The sequence below is a fragment of the Elaeis guineensis genome, chromosome 1, assembly GCF_000442705.2.
Source record: "Elaeis guineensis isolate ETL-2024a chromosome 1, EG11, whole genome shotgun sequence".
NCBI lineage: Eukaryota > Viridiplantae > Streptophyta > Magnoliopsida > Arecales > Arecaceae > Elaeis > Elaeis guineensis.
Genome location: NC_025993.2, coordinates 97,185,200 through 97,206,880, shown reverse-complemented (window position 1 = coordinate 97,206,880; position 21,681 = coordinate 97,185,200). Strand labels below are relative to the sequence as shown.

General features: G+C 36.8%; 1 protein-coding gene across 8 annotated transcripts in view; it reads right to left on the bottom strand.

Moving 5' to 3' along the window:
* The window catches only part of LOC105061098 (protein PHYLLO, chloroplastic), a 79,460-nt gene extending 58,708 nt beyond the window's left edge, over positions 1-20,752 (bottom strand). For 4 of the 8 annotated variants that reach the window (XM_029260707.2, XM_073256991.1, XM_073256997.1 and 1 more), the window contains exons 1-5: positions 20,500-20,749; positions 20,196-20,408; positions 14,987-15,204; positions 13,166-13,283; positions 9,688-9,804 (exon numbers count right to left, since the gene is read on the bottom strand). In XM_029260707.2, coding sequence (XP_029116540.1) covers positions 9,688-9,804; positions 13,166-13,283; positions 14,987-15,204; positions 20,196-20,408; positions 20,500-20,697 — 864 coding nt within the window. In that variant the 5' untranslated portion in view covers positions 20,698-20,749. Of the gene's footprint in view, positions 1-9,687; positions 9,805-13,165; positions 13,284-14,986; positions 15,205-20,195; positions 20,409-20,499 lie in introns of all 8 variants that reach the window. The other 4 variants (XM_073257009.1, XM_073257007.1, XM_073256999.1 and 1 more) reach the window with 4 other exon arrangements.
* Positions 20,753-21,681: the final 929 nt, after the last annotated feature.

The window sequence follows — 21,681 nt, the reverse complement described above, 5'->3', positions numbered from 1 at the left end:
ATTTCATGAAAAAATCGAGACAATCTCGTCCTACAAAATTTAAAATCTTGCTGTTACCACATAGCTACATTGGAGTAACCACCAATCAAGTGTTCCTTCAACTTAGTTATCCCTTCTTAAACTGTGTGTTGCACCAGTTGCATTTTCAATGGTGCCAATCCGAAAACATCTGCCTATGGTCCCAACAAACATCACGATCTAGCTCCTTCCTCAAGAGATCCATTCCTAAAAGTTGAACAATCACAATAGTTCAGTAATTATTAAAAAATGATAAAATTTTGTTATCCTAATTTTTATTTTTTTGAATTAATTATATATTTTTATTAATCTTAAATTAAAAAAATATTATAAAATTTAAAAATTATGAAAAATTAAGTTGACTTTAGATCTATGTAGATCCTACCACGAATGCCATATATTTTTTTAAGATAGTGAACATGCATGAAATGCTATTTATTTTTCAATTTCATTCGAATTTAGACCTAAGCCACTATGCATATGATGCATTAAAATTTTGATAAACGGACACCAAATTTACATCAAAAGTAGTTGTAAGCCCCTAAACAATTTTTTAAGTTTACTATTAATTTTTGAATTTTATTTTTTAATAATTTTTAATATCGAATACTTATTTTTAGTTTAAAAACTTGTATACTTAACGAAAATTAATGATTTTAGTGACATTGTGTAGATCATTCATAGTTCTACAATATATAATAAAATCATACCAAAATTAAAAATTTTGGCATGATCTCCCTTATTTTTTCAATCTCCACAAATTTTCAAGTTGTCAAAAAAAAAGAGAGAGGAAGAGGAGAAAGGGAGGTGGGAGATGAGCTTACATATCTCTATTTGATGATTTCTCCTCCTTTTGCACCTTGGTTGTACTGTTGAAAAGAGGAGAGGTGTTTTCGGAAACGAAAACGAATGGGAAGAGAAGTCAGAAGACCTAGAAAGAGAAGTCTTCCGACTTCTCTTCCCACTCATCTCTTTAAACCCATTTAACCACAAAATAAAACCAAACTAGGCCAAACCGATCAATTCCGGTTCGGAGCAGTTCGAACTGGTTCGGCCCCTATTTTGGTTTAGGGGCCAAATTGACCCAATTCCACGCCAGTTCGGCTCGGTACAAGCCAAACTGAGTGGTTAGGTCCGGTTCGACAAACCATGCATTAAAAAATATCATGTTGAATATGTTGGGATTGTAGAGTCTGATCCATCTCCTTGACCCAAGTCTTATCTGTGCTGTGTAGAAGAGAGGATGTGTGAGAGAGAGTTGCTTCTCCATCTCTTGTACTCTTGTAAACTCCCTGATTATATAGTGAAAATTTTTTATGCGGTCGTGGACGTAGGAGCAAGAGACTCCAAACCACGTAAATCCCTGTGTTCTTGTGTGTGTACGATTTGGTGTTCTTTCCTTCTTCCACCCACTATTTTTCATATCTCATTGCACGTAGGGCCGAGTCCCAGTTCTTAACAACCGGAATCAGAGCCCCTAGATTCGAGGGAAAGAGTGGAAGCAATGGCGGCTGAAGAAGAAAAGGTTAAGATTGACAGGTTTGATGGAAGGACTTCGATTTCTGAACGATACAGATTGAAGACTATCTGTACCAAAAGAAGCTTTATCTATCTCTTGAAAGAAAGAAGCCTGTCGAGATGTCACAAGCTGATTGGAAGCTGATGGACCGCCAGGCCTTCAGAGTTATCTGATTGACGTTGGCCAAGAATGTCGCCTTTAATATTATGAAGAAAAAGATGACAACTGATTTGATGAAGGCTCTATCCAACATGTATGAGAAGCCTTCGGCCTCCAACAAGGTATATCTAATGCGCCGTCTATTTAACTTAAAAATGAATGAAGGTGCCTTTGTTATAGACCATATTAATGAATTCAATCTCATTACTAGCTAGTTAAGCTCTGTAGAAATTAGTTTTGAGGATGAAGTTCGTGCTTTGATATTATTGTCTTCTTTGCCCGAGAGTTAGGATGCTACTGTGACAGTGGTTAGTAGTTCTTGTAGCTCAAGCAAATTAAGATTTGAAGAGGTCCGAAACCTGATCCTCAGTGAAGACATCAGGAGGAAAGAATCCAAAGGGAGCTCTGGTTTTGCCTTAGTCACTCACGAAGGCAGAAGAACTACACAACGCAATGAAAACCATGGCAGATCCAAGTCCAACACGAGAAGCCAGTCAAGACTGAAGGGTGATGGCTGTTGGCACTGCAGCAAGAAGGGTCACATTAGGAAGAACTGTTGGTTCAGAAAGAAAAATCAAAACAAAGGCCAGAATGAGGAATCCGTGAATACAGCTACAGATGAAGTAAATGATGCCCTGATCCTCAGTGTGGACAGTCCTATAGAGTCCTGAATCCTAGACTTCAGAGCTTCATTTCAATCTACCTCACAGAAGGAGTGTATACTAAATTATACTGTTGGGAATTTTGGAAAGGTTTATCTCGCTAATAATCAGCCTTTAGATATTGTGAGGAAAGGTGATGTTCATATAAAGATGCCGAACCAGTCGATATGGAAGCTGAAGAACGTTAAACATGTTTCAAAATTAAGGACAAATCTGATTTCAATTGGGCAGTTGGATACTGAGGGATACGTTATAACTTTCATTGGTCGCTCTTGAAAAATCACCAAAGGTGCTATGGTGATAGCATAAGGGAACAAGTTGGGTACCCTTTACATGACAAGTAATGTCAGAGATATAGTGGCACTAGTAGAGGCAGATTCAGACCTATGGCATTGCAGACTGGGACACAGGAGCGAGAAAGGTATGCAGATAATGTTAAAGAAGGGCAAGCTGGCAGATCTAAAGTCCCTTGATGTTGGTTTCTGCAAGGATTGTATTCTTGGGAACAGAAAAAGATTAGTTTTTCAAAGATTGGGAGAACACCAAAGGCAAGAAAGCTGGAGTTTGTACGCATAGACGTGTGGGGTCCCTCTCTGATCGCATCCCTTGGAGGCTCGCAGTACTATGTCACATTCATTGATGACTCCACCAGAAAGGTATGGGTTTACTTTCTGAAGAATAAATATGACGTATTTGCTGTTTTCAGGAAATGGAAAAGTCTGATGAAAAATGAGTCTGGTGAGAAGATCAAATGTCTAAGGTCTGATAATAGTGGTGAATATGACAACAGTGAATTCAAAGAGTTCTGCACAATAAATGGAATCAAGATGGAAAAAACCATCTCGAGCATACTTCAACAGAACGGAATGGTTGAACGCATGAACCGAACCTTGAATGAGAGAGCCAGAAGCATAAGAATTCATGTTGGTTTGCCCAAGATGTTTTGGGCTGAGGCAATTAGCACATCTGCCTATTTGATAAATAGAGGTCCCTCGATCCCTCTTAATTACAAGCTACCAGAAGAAGAGTGGACAGGGAAGACAGTAAGCTTATCCCACCTAAAGGTTTTCGGTTGTGTCTCTTATGTGCACGTCAATGCTAAAAAGAAAGACAAGCTCGATGCAAAGTCAAGAAAGTGTTTCTTCATTAGGTATGGCACTGATAAATTCGGCTACAAGTTTTGGAGTGAGCAAGACAAAAAAATTATCAAAAGTAAGAACGTGATCTTCAATGAAAGAAACCTCTACAAGGACAAGGATGTTTCTGACAGTACAGGAGAGCTGGTCAAGGAGAATGAACAGGTTGAGTTGGAAGAGATTACAAAGGAGGACATTTTTAAAAGAACTAAAGAAGATCCTGAACCAAAGCCAGATACACCTCAGCCAAGGAGATCTATGAGAATTTCAAGACCACTGGAAAGGTATTCACCTTATCTTCATTATCTTCTGTTGACAGATGGTGGTGAACCTGAATGCTAGAGTAAAAATTCGATGAAGTGGGAGCTATCCATGAAGGATGAGATGCAGTCCTTGAGCAAAAATCAAACTTGGGAGCTCAGTGCACTACCGGAAGAAAAGAAAGTTCTACACAATAAGTGGGTTAACAAGATCAAAGAGGAGCATGATGGCTGTAAGAGGTATAAAGCTAGACTAGTTATAAAAGGCTTCCAACAGAAAGAAGGTATTGATTACACTGAAATCTTTTCTCCTATTGTTAAGCTTTCTACTATTAGAGTGATTCTAAGTTAGTAGTAGCTGAAAATTTATACTTAGAACAGTGAGACGTTACTACTGCTTTCTTACATGATGAGATAGATGAGGATATATATACACAGCAGCTTGTTGGTTTCATAGTCCCTAGCAGAGAGGATCTTGTGTGCAAGCTGAAAAAGAGCTTGTATGATTTGAAGCGGGCCCCTAGATTGTGGTACAAAAAATTTGATGAATTCATGACTAACAATGATTTTGCAAGATGCCAGGAAGATCATTGCCGTTATCTCAAGGTACTCGATGGTAGCTTCATTATCTTACTCTTATATGTTGATGACATGTTGATAGTCGGACCGAACATGCGAGAGATTGAAAGATGAAAAAAAAAGCTGTCAAAAAAGTTTGCAATGAAGGATATGGGCACAGCAAAACAGATACTTGGATTGAGGATTGAAAAGGACATGGTAGCTAGTACTCTAAAGCTTACTCAAGCTAGCTACATTGAAAAGATGCTGGATAGGTTTAACATGACACATGCAAAGTCCGTGAAGACACCTTTGGCTGGTCATTTCAAACTCTCAAAGGAGCAATCACCCAAGGATGATGATGAGCTGAAGAGAATGGCGAGAGTTCCTTATGCTTCAGCTGTTGGCAGCCTAATGTATGCAATGGTATGCACGAGACCCGACATTACACATGTAGTGGGAGCTACGAGCAGATACATGGCAAATCCGGATGAACGACATTGGGATGCTATCAAATGAATCCTAAGATATCTGAAAGGTACCAAGGATATCGACTTATGTTTCAAGAGGGGCAGTCAAACACTATAAAGCTTTGTAGATGCTAACTTGGGTGGTGATATCGACACCAGGAGCACCACGGGATATGTCTACACCATTGGCAGGATAGCAGTAAGTTGGATTTCATAGTTGCAGAAGATTGTTACTCTTTCAACCACTGAGGCAGAGTATGTTGCAATTACAGAAGCCAACAAAGAGATGATTTGGCTGCAGAACCTTCTAAAAGAATTGGGCAGAAAGCAGAGTTGCAGTATACTATTTTGCGACAGCCAGAGTGCTATCTATCTTGCCAAGAATCCGATATTCCATGCTAGGACAAAGCACATACAGCTAAGATATTATTTCATCAGAGTATTGCTTGAAGATGGAAGTTTGTCACTTGAGAAAATTCAGGATTCAAAGAATTCAGCTGACATGTTGCCAAAGACAGCAACTGCAGAGAAGTTGAGACTATACATGGCCTCAATTGGCCTCTGAAGCTAGTTGAATGGAGGTGCCGCACAGAGTATACAGATTTATGATACGGGAGTTTGTTATTTTTCAGATGGATGCATGTTTGGATGTTTCAGTCTCCAAGTGAGAGAGTTGTTAGGATTGTGGAGCCTGATCCATTCCCTTGACCCAAGTTTTATCTGTGCTGTGTAGAAAAGAGGACGTGTGAGAGAGAGTTGCTTCCCCATCTCTTGTATTTTTGTAAACTCCCTAATTATATAGTAAAAATTTTCTGTGCGATCGTGGACGTAGGAGCAAGAGACTCCAAACCACGTAAATCCTTGTGTTCTTGTGTGTGTGTACGATTTGGTGTTCTTTCCTTCTTCCTCCTGTTATTCTTCACATCTCGTTGCACGTAGGGCCGAGCTCTAGTTTTTAACAGAATATGCCTAGTAAGTTTATCCACAACTAGCACAAAAAGGCAAGGATGTAAAGTAGATATTGTGTAAATATATTGTGATTAGAAAACTCACTAGTATTACCATTAGTCAAGGTCCACAATATTGGAACCAGCATCCATGCTTATAGGCCAGTGGTACAATACAATACCGTGCCATTCCGGCATGTATCAACAAAGAGAAACCAAAAGGGGAGAGGGAGGAGAGAGAGGAAAAGATAGAGAGGGAGGGAGGGAGGGAGGGGGAGGGAGACACGGCTTTTGAGCCCCCTCTCCTCTAGCACTATGTAACAGGGGCTCCATCCCTATATTGTTTAGAGAGAGAGGACAATTAAGAGAGTGAGGGAGGATGGGAGGGAGAGCGAGAGAGAGGGAGGCAGATGGAGGGTGGAGAGAGGGCTTTCAAAGCTCCCGCTCCTCTGCAACATTGTAACAAGGATGGAGCCTTCAAAACAAAAAATAGAGGCTTTGTCCCCTTTATATATATATTTTTGAAATTTTTTAAGTGAAGTTGGTGACGGCTATTGACTTCATTTTTTTTTTTGATTTTTTTAAACGAAGTCGGTAGCTACCCAACTTCACTTTAAAAAAGTTCAAAAAAATGGGGAGCAAAACCGTTATTTTGTTTCAAAATAGGGTCTCCACCCATATTCTGGCACTACGGAAGAGAGAGTGCTTTGAAAGCCCTCCCCCCTGCCCCCTATGCTGCCCTTTTGCTCTCCCGCCCCCTACCTTCCTCCCTCTCCCTCCCTCTCTCTCACTCTCCTTTCCACCCTTTCCTTCTCCCTCTCCACCTTCCTCATCAGTTTCTCAAACTAAGGGGTAGAACCCTAACGATCTGCCCCCAATATGGCTTGATATGCCCCAAACCACACAGTTCGGGATGGTACCGCCAACATTGCCACCAATACTCTTAGTCTCTCACTCTAGTACTGCTCCATTATTCAAATGACATGAAAGAACTACACATATTGAACTGAATTGGTTAAAGAAGACTTACCCAAGGACGTGGAACCACAAGTCAATCACACTCAGCCATAACATCAGTATTACATTTGAGATTGACTATTAAAGGCCAGCCTAAAGTAAATTGCAACCTTCAATTGATTCACTGACATATAAATTTATAGATAATTCACTAAAATCAAAACCAAAAAGCTCACCTTAATCATTCATAATAGTCATCAAAAGTAAAAATATGAAGACTATCATATTGGTGATATTAGTTACAACTTGTGGTTAGCAATTCCACTAGAATCAGGTCTGACAATGCAAATAATTGAAACATCTAGGATACAGTTGTGCCAGAGGAGGGTTTTGGCTTGTTAATGACTGTGGGTAGCTGGCTATGTGCCAATTTGGTAGAAGCAAACCAGAAAGTGTTTTAACAGTAATTCTGTGAAAGCATCCCAGAAGATTTATATATTAAGTCACAAGAACAAACATCAAATTTCAAGAGTTCACGAGTATGAAACACATTTTGCTGGACCAAATTAAGATTTAAGAAGACGCTGGAATATAGAAACCTGGCACCAAATATAATGAGGAATTCTGGAAGAATCACCAGATATCCCCAGGCCTCCAACTGTCCTAACTTCCAAGTAAGATAAAAAACAAACAAACAAAGAAGCAAACTATGATGCAAATAGAAAATACAAGATGATATATCCACAAAGTCAGCAAGAAGCATGACCAAAGCATAAGATACCTTGCAAATATCTCTAAAGCACAATGACCATCCTTAGTTGGATCACTAAAAGCCTAAAATCAGAGACATGAAAGTAATTTGAAGGAATATAAACGATTATTTTGGCACTACTGTACATAAGAATTTTATAAAGCAAGCATTGCTTGTAGGGATATACAAGCAATTGACACACAGTAGTAACCACTTCCAAGGAGCAGGATTCTGGTTCTTTGGAATAACAAATTCGTACTACCAAATTCATAACACTATGATGAAGATGATTAACAGGGAAGTTTCTGAAAATTGGTACTTAGAAAAGATATTGGTAATATCCTCTGTATATGGCTGAGGTTGCACAGAGAAAAGAATCATGGAATAAAGTTATTCAGTCATAGGATGTACATTCAAGTTTGTCAGATTTCAAATGGAACATGTGCATGGTAGAATACTTAAAACTGAACATGACCGTAGTTTTCTACAGACTTAGATGAGGTATCTACAGATGAAGGTTTCAAATATGCTTGGAGCATAAGTCCATTGCAGAATCTAACATAAGTTGGATATGGTTTTGCTTAATCTTGATTGCATCATTTCCATCACCAACTTATTCGTCTTCATGCATCCCAATTCTTATGACCAAGGTTCGCTATCTCGGTACCAGACCCCATACTGGTAGCATCCTATTACAGTATCAGTGTGTGATTCGATATGGTACAAGACAGCATACCGAGTATTGGTATGGTACGAGACGATATGCTGGTTTGGTACTGCTATGGTACGGTAGAACTTGCTTATGATGGTTCCCCTTAAGATTGTACCCAGAACTAGAAGTACAATGTGAACCTAAATCATTTCTATTTTTAAATTACTAGACTCTTCTCAAAAAATATGGATGGAAGGTAAAGAAAGCTTCCAGTAACCAGGTATATCTACATAACAACAGAACTTGCAAGCTGTAAAGGAAAAAGGAACAAAAAATTGGGCAACAGACAATTGGCCTGATCTGAAAATTAAGGTGAAAAAACTAACTTCAGAACTCAGCAAGGTCCAGCAACACTATAGAATGTCTAGAAAGATAGCTGAGATGGAGTCTGAATCAAGAAGTTGTTGACAACAATATTTGGAAGACAAAATTGATGAAGTCTTTAGTAGCAATGTAAGGCACTAATATGAATCATCCTCAAAGAAGGAACAAAAGATAGCAACAGTGATAGTAGGTTACTAGGCTATGGTTGTGCTTCTAGTATCTCCCCTACACCAGTCTATGGTTATCAGAATAGTCTTAAACTGAGTTCTACCATCAGCAATTGCTTTCATTTATTATTGTACTCATTTTCATCTTTTTCCATACTCTTGGAGAAAGCAAGATTTTCAGTTATGACACCGGGCCACATATGGATGCTTATTGTTATGCATTGGGTCGGTATGTCATCCTGCACCAACATGGTATGCTGCTGGACGCGAAAGAGAAGTTGTACCATGTATAAGTTCAGTGCCAGCCCCATATTGTACTGATACCTTATTGGGTTGGTATAATATGCATGGTACCAGGTGGTACAGGTTATACATAGAACGTTTGGGAGAAAGCACATAGTTCTAAAATGTTCTTAGAAGAGCCACAACATGAGTAATCAGCGACTTGAGCCCTGTTTTATGTAATTCAAGTGGTTCTAGCCTTTTAGGATCTACTTTTATCCAAGTATACCTGTATTTTGCATCAAATCCTGAAAAAAGGAAAATGTTACAACCGGAGTAAAGAGAAGTAAATTTATAACTTTACAACTGTACCAATTCATTGGTTGCTCCCAAGCATCCAGGTACAATTCATTAATCACATAAATATCACTTAGGACAGAAACATGGACAGATTATCAAAGAGGATATATAAGAGTATAAGCTGATGGATTCAAATAAAGGCATCCAACAAGGTGATCCTCTTCTCCTGCAGACATCTTAATCAAGTCAGAGCATCAATTTCAAATGACAAAATTAACCTATCTTCATAGTACTTTTAACACACAGAGAACACAGAATTTGGAACTAAAACATGTTTGCAAACTTCATCACACATAAAATTACATTGACAGAAAAGGCAAAGGAAGCCTGAGCCTAGCAGCTGAATGGGTTCTGCATTCAAATTTCAGTCAGATGTATGTGTATATATAACTGCAGTAATTGAGAAGTCATAGTTGTTTGACAAAGCTACCAGCAAAATGTACAAAATATAGAAACCTGGCATACCTGGTGGAAATATAATTCAAAGGTATGAACAGCTCTCTCAAATGTATATGATACAAAATCATCCCAGATCAGTGTGGATGCTAATAAAGAGCAGCCCCCAAATTCATTCAGCTCTATCTGTGGAAAGAGCATCTCAGTTTTAAAAGCATGAAAGCATAAAAAGAAAAATGTATTGTCAAAGGCCAATTCACAAAATAAAGTATTAACCCAGAGACTTAAAATGGAAGATAGTCCAGTATATGACCTAGAGTCCATGCCACCATCAAGTATCAATAAGACTACATTGAACAGTTTCTGCACAACACCACCAAGCTATATTTAGATGGGAATGTTGGAAGGAAAGATGATAAAATGGTAGCATACAAGAAGCACTTGAATATAAACTAGGAAGAAGAGATCTAGAAAAACTTTGCAAAGAAAGCTAATCCATAGGACATATAAAAGAAAGTGAAGCTAAACATGTAAGATGGTTTAGCCATATGGGCTGTAGGCCATTGGTGCCTGGGCAAGGAGGTCAGACATTCAAGTTGGGGAGTCCAAAAACTAGAGGAGAGATCCAAAGTAGACTTGCATGAACTAGCTGGGATTTATCTTTTGAAAAACCTTCTAGTCTAATTTAGTTTCATGTTATGTGAATTTTGTGATGGTTAGTGGAATCTGTTTGCAGAATAGGAGTGGAGGGTGTTGGGGGGGGAGCCCAGACTTTCTTAAGACAGAAGCCAATGTTATTGAAAGGAGGTGATAGTAGGGAGCAAATGGCATAAAAGCACTACACTGGTGGCATAGTTGTAGTTATGACATGTAAATGTCAGTAAGCACCTAATTTGTGCCATGATTGCCCCAATAGGGAGCACAAGTAAAAAAAGTGAGAATGAGAGAAAACATACAAAGTTATTATAAAATTGAAGTGTCACCAATAAGTAAAAATGCATGGAAATCATTAGTTTAAATAAATAAATTATATGCTTATTTCAATTATTTTAATTATTTTGATATTTCTTCCACTCATGCTGATGTGAACAAGTTTATCATGAAAGAGGTTCCATGCTAGGCAACAAGTTATGAATGAGGTTCCTAAGAAACACCAGTACCAAATACCAATAAGAGAAATGCACTCATTCAGCTTTTGTGAACAAGAAACTAATGACACCACAAATCATTACGATTTAGACAACTGTGATCTAATAAAAAGCACTAGTATGAATAATCTTTATACTGTTACAATTTAAACAACTCTGATTCTAATAAAATATAGCAGTACCAAAAAATGTTTGCAGAAGCAATTATTCCTAGAGAAAAAACAAGACTCTGAGATGAGTGTCTCACTATAGGTGAAAGATCACAGCCACTAAGGGTCACAAACTAGTCTTATTATTAAGGAATTTGACTATATATTTTGGTATTTGCTAACATCAAGTATGGTAACATTCAAGGTTTTAAATCTCATGGGACAGATCTGTCCCGGTCTTCTCATGGAACAAGATGCATCGCCGTCCCGCCCGATCCCAACAATTAGAACAGAGGATGTCCCAAGGCATCCTGATCAGGATACTGGGACGCTAATGGGACGGCCCTATTCCAACACATAGGATGGTACCCCGTCCCCGTGTCCCGCAGGACGTCTCGGGACAACCCATTGGGACCTGAATCCCTAGTAACATTAACTTTTAGGTGGCATTTGGTGACCCCAATATGATCACTACCCCTGATGTATTCCATATATTTTGCAACTGTTAAATAGAATTCTCAAATAAATCATAGGAAAACACACATAAACATAAATCAAATTATCAAAACCTGTCATTTCAAACCAATTTAACAAGACCAAAAATTAATCAAAACATGTCAAAGTAACTCCAAGGAATTAGCAAACCTTCCCAACTAGAAGAAATCTTTTATGGGATTATCAAACCCTTCCCAACTAGAAGCTTTTTCATCCAGAGATCGGCATTTTTTGAGACACTTTTCCCAAAGGACAGAAGAGCATTTGTTTTCCCACGATTTCAGCCTAACCACCCTGGGGTGATCTTGGAAACATGTCCTTAAGGATAGGTTTAACATAACTGGTTGGGTGGTGATTGTAGGAGTGGGGGTGATTTGGGATTATTGTCACATAGGATCACTAGACGCAACAAAACATAGTGATCTAGTCACCTCAACCCACATCACTATTGATCTTGGGGCCATCACCACATCCCAAACACCACCTTAAATGAATTTCTAAAGCAAATTGTTCATGGGCTTATCTTTGAATAGATGGCAATATGTAATTTCCATATGCATGGTCTGGAAATAAAATAAAAACTAGTAAAGTTAATTTTAGATGGGAGCATGAAAATTCTTAATGTCACTTAATTATGCATAAAAAAGAATTTGAATTATGCATAAAAAAAAATTCTTATACCTTGTAAGCTTAAGCTTTTGAGATCCCTTGGTCAGTTAACATACAATCATAGGTCAGGTTTGCTAGAGGTCACAAGGAATCACCTTCAAGCCAGTTATTTATTTAATTTCCCTGGATTTCATCTTGTTGTTGGTCTCATCTCCACATGCATGATCCAGGCCACACATGATGGTATTAAGCGTAATATACATCATTGGCCCTTGTCCGATCATCTTAAGCTTTTAGATTGAATTGGCAACACACCATATAATTGGCCAAACTTAAGAAAAATCGCAGGATATTTTATTGAAACAATGAAGTTCTCATTGAAGCATCTATTTGATCATATATGTGAACGAGATCATGTTGATTAATTGGTCAACATGTGGACTGCATTAAACTATCAATATTTTGTAAAGACAGCTTGATATAGTCAAAACAATGGGAGGCATAAAAGTGGCACCAATTAGAAACAAAGAGATGGAGATCCACATGGAACAAAAATCTAAGAATTGCCCAAATTAGGCAAGATCATTTACTCTCTGTTGAGGGCCTTAGATAGAGGGGAAATATAACTAAATTAACATGGATTGACATTGTGATAGAGTAAGAGAAAACCTGGGCCAACATTGATTGAAGTTGTCATAAAAGACTTAGAAAAATTTGCAGCAATACTGAAAAAGCTGCCTTTAGTAGACTAGGCATAAAGGGAACTCAAGCCCAAATAGTTGGAACATGGCTTGATCGTTTTGGTTTTAATGATTATTAACATTAATTCTTTAAGATATTGATGATGTTTGGTTCTATAATCATGTGACTTTCTACAAATACTGGCAACTCAGACATCATGAAAGAAAATAAAGTTTACACACCCAACATCTTTTTTTTTTTTTTTTTAAAAAGAACTTTTATGTGATAAAGAAGTGTAAAACCAGCATCTGCCACGTCTGTGAAAAAATTCAATCAGTACATTTGCAGGTGTTTGGAATTATATCCCAGTTTAGCTTTATTTTTTCAGGAAGAAAACAGAACTGAAATATGTACAAGAAGCCAATCACACATGTACTGCAGTAGTTAAAGAAGTGCTAATTTCACCTGTGGTATAAAGAAGAAAAATGAACCAGGCCTATCCTCCATCATGAATGATTCCTTTTTATAATGGATACCTATGAATCCATAAGCTCTTATCAGGGGCGAATCAACTGAAAGGTATCTGCATAAGAATCAATTATTGTGCCGCTTATTTTCTCTAGTTGCTCTTAATATCAGTTGCTGTTACATGTTTCTTTTTAGAAATATATTCCAGAAAATGAAACAAGCATGGGTTTGGACAAGAAAATTAAATTTTTAAGTCAGAAAGGGAAAAGATTCATATATTACCATAATATAATTATCATGCCTCTAATCAGAAATCAGAAAATTCAAACCAAAAGATCATAGAGGATTACTAATAATTACAAGAAGCTTTAGTTGATCTAACTTCTGCACTTGTAAAGGCTCTCCACCTCAGAAGTCCGCATAAGCAAAGATACGTTGCTATTTGGTCTGTCAAAAAGAAATATCTCTAACATTGCTTAACAGTTCATCCAATATGTCATACTCGACTGTTATATTTTAATGCTTTGTATATGTCTGTGGTCAATCATAAAGGAAAATTCCAATTTGTTCTTTATATGCACCTTGTTGCAGGTTTGCAAAATGATTGCGTGATTCACTTTGTGGTGGGGGGGGGGGGGGGACTAAGTAGATTCAGTGAAAATGATTAGTTTACATAATCATTAGAAGGTTCATCTTAGTATAATTTCAATTATGATTTTCCAAGTTTAAATTTTTAATAGACTTGCTGTTTAGAAATATTACAGAAACCAAATGGTTGATTTTCATATAAGTACTGACATTGTTAGAGCTACCAGGTACTCTGCTCTTACATTATATTACAGATTTACTGTTACTTGTACATGCATTCTGCTGACATTATGTTTCGATAGTACATCCTAGTGTGATTGCATATACTGTTATTGCTCCATTTGAAAAGAATGCAATTTGCAATGATCCAACTTTGATCCTCAAGTTAAGCACTAGGATGTCAGCTGTAGGGCATGCAGAAAACTGTCCAATTCAAAAAGTACATGGTGGCTTTTGTCCCAGTCATTTTCTAAAAATGCTGCATGCCTCTTCCCCACTTCCTCACCATTCTGTCATTTTCCTAGCCTGCTCTTGGATCTTTCATCAAGCAAATGCACATCCCAATGACCAAACAATATTTACTTCAGCAATGGTAATCTGTGTTTTGTATAGCTGCTTCCCCACTGTCTTGCTCAAAGAATCTCCTGTACTGAATGGACATTAATGTATTTATTATCAATATGCCATAAACATGGCATTTCGTACCGGCCCGAACCGGTTGGTACATCCCGTACCGTACCATACCAGCGGAGAACCGGTTTGGTTTAGATCGGTTTTTCGGAAAATGGTCTAAACCGGACCGAACCAATCGGTTCGGTACGGTATCGGTCCGAACCGTCCGATACCATACGGTTTGGTCCGATACGGTATAGTACGGTACCAGTTCGGTCTGGTTCGGCTTGATTTTCTTTCTTTTCTTTTTTTTAGCTGTTAGATGAGATTTTTTTTGATTTTTTATCATCAGAACAGTTATATATGGTATGGTACAATATGATACCATACCGGCCGGCAACCGGCACAGATTCCGATACCAAATCCACGAACCTTGGTCACAAACAAAAGCAAAGATAGTTCAGGGGGTCCTTTTTATTTTATCAATATAGATTTTCACAAATCTATTTAGGAATCAAAAAAAGAAAAAGAAAAAAATGGGGAAAAGATACCCACTTCAGTAGCTATGTGTCCAACATTGCTGCAAGCATTATTTAGTGAAACGATAGAGAAGCTCACCTTGCTATCAAATTACATCCTTTTTGGGTGTGTGAAGAGCCATGAACATAAATTGCTGTCCCGATACCAGAAACTTCAACCATTCCATTCAACGAAGCCAATTCAAGAGATTGCTGATGAGTTTGTCTTGCTGAAAAATAAAACTGAGGATACACTAACAATTCCTTGCATTGACAACACAGCCAATTTAAAGCTTTTGTACTAGGAGGCACTGTAACCTGTAGAAATGCAATCCAGACACCTCAGATTCCACTCTCAAAGACTAAGAACAGACAACTAAGAAGTCAGCAAGATGTAACAACAACATGTATTTCCAAGGCAATCCAAAATTTACAACAAAATGAAGAAAAGATAAAGTAAAGAAGCATGGCAATAAAGAATGCTATACTGCTTCATTAGCCTCTTATGGAGTATTAAGCAAGCATGCCAATGTACATGAATTAGAAAAGTCCACATATATATCCATCTATGATATACTAACAAAATGCCAAACTTGTAGCTTTTTTTTTCACAAAAAATTATGTCATATGATAAAGGGGAGATGGATTTTGTATTGCTCCAATTGGTTGGGCATCATAAATCTAAATAATGTAAGTGCATGATGTTCTTCAAAATATTTATGATAATTATGCAATTTTATATGGCGAATATGGTTCTCATGTTCAAGTGGAGGAGATGGTGTCTACATCTCAAGGTAGAGGAGATCAGGAGATGACAATTTTTTTATGCAAGATTGAAGAATTTTCCAAGAAGTTGCCCAACTATCCAGTTCAGAAGATTTCCAATTTGGATGTATGTATTAAATAAAACTCAATATTACTAACAAAAATGACTTGTGACATACTTTTTTTAAGCTGGTTCATCCACTAGGGGATCAAAATTTTGGCATACTAAACTATTAGGGACTAAGTGAATCAAAATATCCAATATTATCTAAAAGATGATTCATGATATCTTGGCAATTCTTATCTCTACTATTGCATCTGAGTCTGCCTTCTGCGATATGGTTGAGGCATTGATATGCACACAAGATTGGCTTCGAGACACCTTGCCTCATTTGTAGGTTCAATTTCCAGAACATCCACAAACTTTATCATATACTATGGCATTAAAACTTTACAATTTTTAATTTGGTAATTTTTTTATATGCAGCTGGTCCACCTTCTCATACAAAATATAGGATTGAAGATTACGAAATGACTATTGTTATAATACTAATGATTAGCTTATGCCAGTAACAATCATCTTCATTATTATGTTTACATTATTAAGAATATTTAAATTTTAAACATAATTAACTATATATCTAAGGAAAAAAGGGATTATTTTGCAGCTATTTTCTATCACGTCCAGTCAGGGTTGTGGTGCTACTTTGCTAATTTTGGGACTATGAAGACTTGCAATATATGCTTGATGATTGTTCTGATTATCTAGATGTATGGACCTTATTGTTACATGCTTATTTAGAGACTAATTTATTAAACTTTTATTGGAGGTTGTTCTGAATTTTGATCTGGAGCTATTTTCTTTTGTTTGTTTTAACAGTGTTGGTAGATTCCTTCTATAGGTTTATTACTTTAATTTTTATGTTAAATGCTACAAATCAGGTGAGTTCAGTTCTTTGTGAAATGCGATTTCATCTCCCCCCCCCCCCCCACGAAAAAAAAACAAAAAAGGCTTTGTGAAATGGAACTGAAACTTGATAGTTGTTTCCAAGGTTTTAAATCATGTGGGATGAAGATATCCCGATTTCTCCATGAAATGGGACACCCTGATGTCCCATCTCGTCTCGACAACTATCCCGATCGTGCATCCCAATAAATATCCTCCATCTTTCTCCCCTTCTTCTTTCTTTTCTTTCTTCCTTTTTTTTCTTTTTTCTTTCTTCCTTCTTTTCTTTCTTTTCCTCTCCCTTCTTTTCTTTCTTTTCCTTTTTCTTTCTTGTTCTTCTTCTTTCCATTCTTTTTTTCATTTTTCCTCTTCTTTCTTTCATTTTTTTCTTTTACTTATCTTTCCTTCCTTTCCTTCTTTCCTCTTTCTTTTTCTCCCTCCGCATGGATGGATTTTGGAGTCCCGAACTCATCCCGATCCTATTTTCTCACAGGAACGGGATGGAACGACCGGGATGCCCTCTGTCCTGCTGAGACACCCTCCATCCCATCGGGATGTAAAACCTTGGTTGTTTCTTTGATAAAGTGAATGGTGCATGCATGATATACGCTTCTTGTTTGCAACTGCTAAGGTGAGACTTTCCTAGCCTTTTTTTGTTTTTATGAACAATTAATTCAGATATAGTTGCTTATGCTGCCACCATCATTGCAGGTGTTTACAATGCAACAAGATGTTTCTATGAGCAGCCTCATAATTTGTGGCCATGGACTGGTCAAGTGTAAGAGATTGTTTTTATTAAAGGATTGTTGATTCATATTTCTGTTGGTTCATATATTTTATTAAAGGTGAAATGTGCATGTTACATTTGATTTAACATGACACAATCATTTTGATCCAGTTTTATTGTTCATTCAAGATGTATCCGTATGTGATCTTAAATCAACCAGTTGTCTGGTCAAAAAGAAAAGGTATTGGTAGCATATCTTAAACTTTTTGTAGTGTTCTGTGATGTTGTTGTGCATCTGACCTTAGCATTGGCAAAAGTTGCACGATGTCAGCCAACTAGCAGAGAGATATGGCAGGTCATGCTATAACATTTGTTTGACACTGATGCTTATTGTCAACTGCCATGAAGAGTTTATTTTTTTCTCATTCAATAAAAGAAATCATAATTTTTTAAAGATTTTAAACAATTAAAGGCTACTTTTTGAACAATAAGGAGTTCTAAAGGGATACATCAGCAAAGCCAGGAGCCAACTACATAGTTCATATTGTCAAACTTAAAGGAGCTGTAACAACCATTGGTATAAATCCTGATTCCAAATGTTTTGCTATGGGAACCGACAAAGGATTTGCAAGTTCTGTTTGTTCTCTTTCTTATCATGGTAAATAAGTTTATATCTTCTTTTTCAAAATAATTACCTGGGATTGTTACTTGTTCTCTTTCTGCTAGTTTTGTTATGTCAGTTCACTATACAATATGAAAATATAAAAGCATCAAGAAAACTCTGGTGCACGAACTTGTATGTAACTCATTTTCACAACTTGGGCTTGTTACTTTGATGATTTTTTTTTTTTTGGCGACTCAAAACTGTTGTTCATCAACCTTGTGCTATGTCTGCTTTTGTTGTTTATTTGTTTCAGGCACACATGGCATATTCTGACATAATGCAGGCTTTTCTGGCCAAAATAAACAGGTACTCATGGTGTATGTGCTTTGGGTTTTAATACATATATGGGCATTGGCATATCTCCTTGTTTTTATCTAATTATATTGATTCGGATACAGTTGAATGAAGAAGCTGCTAACTTAGACTGGACAAAATCAAGAAGTCATACCCTGAGTGGTCACAAGATCACTGATCATTATGAGGAACAGCTTCATCTTGGAGCAAGCAGCAGTAGTAATGGTCAAAAGCTTGGAGGAACATTTAATTCATAGGTTACTGCCCATGCATCATCAAAGATGCCTTTTTGTGTAACCATCATAGATCTTTATAGCAGTTGCCATCTGCAAACTACATCTCTCATGTAATGTTCCAAATTTAAGTACACAATCTCTAAGTTTCTAAGCTATAATTTATTACTTTGTGTCACAATTTGTTGGCTGTTTTTTAGCAATGTTGGAATTCATTTTATGTAAAAACTCAGAGACCTTTTAGATTTGCTATATCAGAAAATTAGTATTTGGAATATTGGAGGGTGAAATAAACCATGAATGGGCTATTGTTACGATGTAGGCCTCAGATGTGGATGTGTAAAATGAGTTCATCATATTGACCTTGTCTATATTGTATTTGTACCATGGGTTACTATTATGACAGGTTTTAAGTTGAGCAACCAAACCCAACCCAGATCCGAATTTCTGGGTTGGGATTGGGTTATATATGAACCCGACTTGACCCAAATGATCTGTTGTGTCAAAAAATTTGGCAGTGGGGCCGACCTTCTATTGGATTGGGTCTAGGTCCAACATTAAGACCCAAACAAGGAACCTGCCCATTTGCACCCTAAGCTATGGGTATATGAGTAGAAGAGAGAGACAGTCATACTATCATAGCTTAGAATTAATATTACTTTCATAGGTTAATCGTGGAAACATTTTATAGGTTCCTTATTTTGATTAGTGTTTAAGCTTTAAACAATAGTTGATGTGATACTCTTGTGAACAAGAATTTTGGATATCTTTTATCAATTGGAATTATTAGTTACTAAAATTTGGATTTTAGTTGCTTTGATTTATTTCTACTGCATTATATCTGATATCATCATGGAAGCATTGGATGCTTGTGGGGGAAGTGCCCTATGAGCATGCAGCAATTACCACATCCCTGACTTGAGATTTCAGGTTGAGAAGGTAACAAAAATTTGAAGAAAACTCATTTTTCCCATATAATGATTGAATGATCTTAGCTTGATGAGAAGTGAATTTAGAGACTAAAACAACAATCCTAATACATGAATATGATTGGTCAAACTTACTTCTATAATTTATAAAATGAATAAGTAGCATTACCATTTTTCCTATAAAATTCCCCAAGAAAAAAATAAACTAGCCTTTGGTTCATTCTTCAGTCCTTTGAATACAATATTTTCCACTTAAAAATCACATGATACCACTCGAAATTAGTAAATGACAGAGTGGAGAACTTATGAGTTTAGGTGAGTTTGAGTGAATGTTGGGTAGTCTATGTTGAGCCTCACAGACTCATATGATGGCACAGTAGACCAACATGTCACTTAAATAGGATACAAACCTACTATCATTACAAATCTCAATAAGAACTTCCATTAACATATCCAAATCCAGAACGCAATCATCATTTATGATCCAAACTTGAACCTTATATTTGCATAAAGATATATCATCTGATCTACATAATTCATCAATTCTTGTTCCATTAACTTGAAGGAAAAAAAGTTTTTTAATACAATGGGGGGGGTCCTTGGACCCCAGAGAAAAATTTAAAAATATAAATATATAAGCTGCCCTTTTGAATTTCCCCATTTTTTAAATCTATTTATGGTTCAAGTCACCAAGAATTTAAAACTTTCCCAAATAGTATGACTAGTGCAATCAATAAATAAATAGCCGCACCTGAATCCTCAAAACACCGCTCCTCGAACACGGTGGATTCGCCTTGAGCGTCTCGATCGCCTCTTTCATCTTATCAAAACCCTCTCTGAGTGTGAGAGCAGGAGGAAGAGCTCGAGTCACAGAGAGCTCCACCGGCAAATCCATATCCCCCAGTTCCAAGAACTCATCAGCAGCAATCTCCAATCCACCATAACAACCATCCTCCGCATCAATCTAAGAGCACAAATCAGAAACTTCGTAACCAGATAAAATAAATTCCAAGATTCACCGAGGCAATGCAGAAGGAGCGGAGAGGATTCGGTACCTGGAAGTTTGGGTTCGACTGGAAAGGGAGAAGATTAGAACGGCGGAGATTGAGATTTCCGAGAGAAGACCGCCGTGAAGGAAACGAATGTTTGGAGCGTATCTTGAGGCGGATGGATCGCGAGAGGGAGGGAAGATGGGGAACAGAGAGGGAAAGAGGCGAGGGTTCAGAAAGCCGGAGGTGATTAGCTCGCATCATCACTGGAAACGGGAGAATAGACAGGATAAGATGGAGGGAAGCGACGGGGTGCTCAAATAACGTCTAGTTTCTCAGGCAAGGCGGATAAGATTGCGGAGTTGCGCTGGGCCACCGCACGTGAGCCGTCTACCCAAAAAAGGAAAAACAAAAAGAATCACGTGAGATAAAGCAGCGATGGCTCTGATTGGATCTTTGCATGTGATGTGATCAACGATGCAGTTGCTTCATTCGCTGTAAACGTTTGGAGAAGCCTACAATTTTCCATTTTCTAACTCATTATTTATCTCCTGCCGTTCTCCCAATCATATTTCACTTCTTCATTTCTTTAACATTTTAATTTATTTGTCAAATATTTTTGGATTGTAGGTGGGATTGAAAAAGAGATCTTTCTAACGGCTGTTAGCATTGAATGTTTGAAGACCATATAATAATTAAAAGTTATGTAACAACTAACAATATATATTATCTTAAAATAATTATATAATATATTTCCTTTTTGTATAAGTATATATTATGATTGTTATATTATGATAACAAAATTATGTATAATATATGATCTAAAATGTAAAATTGTTTGATATAATGGAATACTATAATTTTTTTTTTTTGGGTGAAAGAATACTATAATTTTTTAATAGTGTAACAGATACCATAGCAAATATTTTAATAATTATCAGTATTATATACTCATATTGATATGTGATAGGTAATATAATATGCATTGAGCAATATATATTATAGTGTTATTATTATGTTTCTATTTCATGCAAATGTATTGCATTAATAAAAATATTAATAATAGCAATATTACTGTGACATATTATACACATGTTGTAATATTAGAAAATATTATAGATAGAAAATTATATTATTTTATAAATAATATTATATACATATATATAAATATATATAGATAAATTACTCATATCTACTAGTATAATATGTAATAAATTCATTTTATTGCTATTTGAGCACAGATCCAAT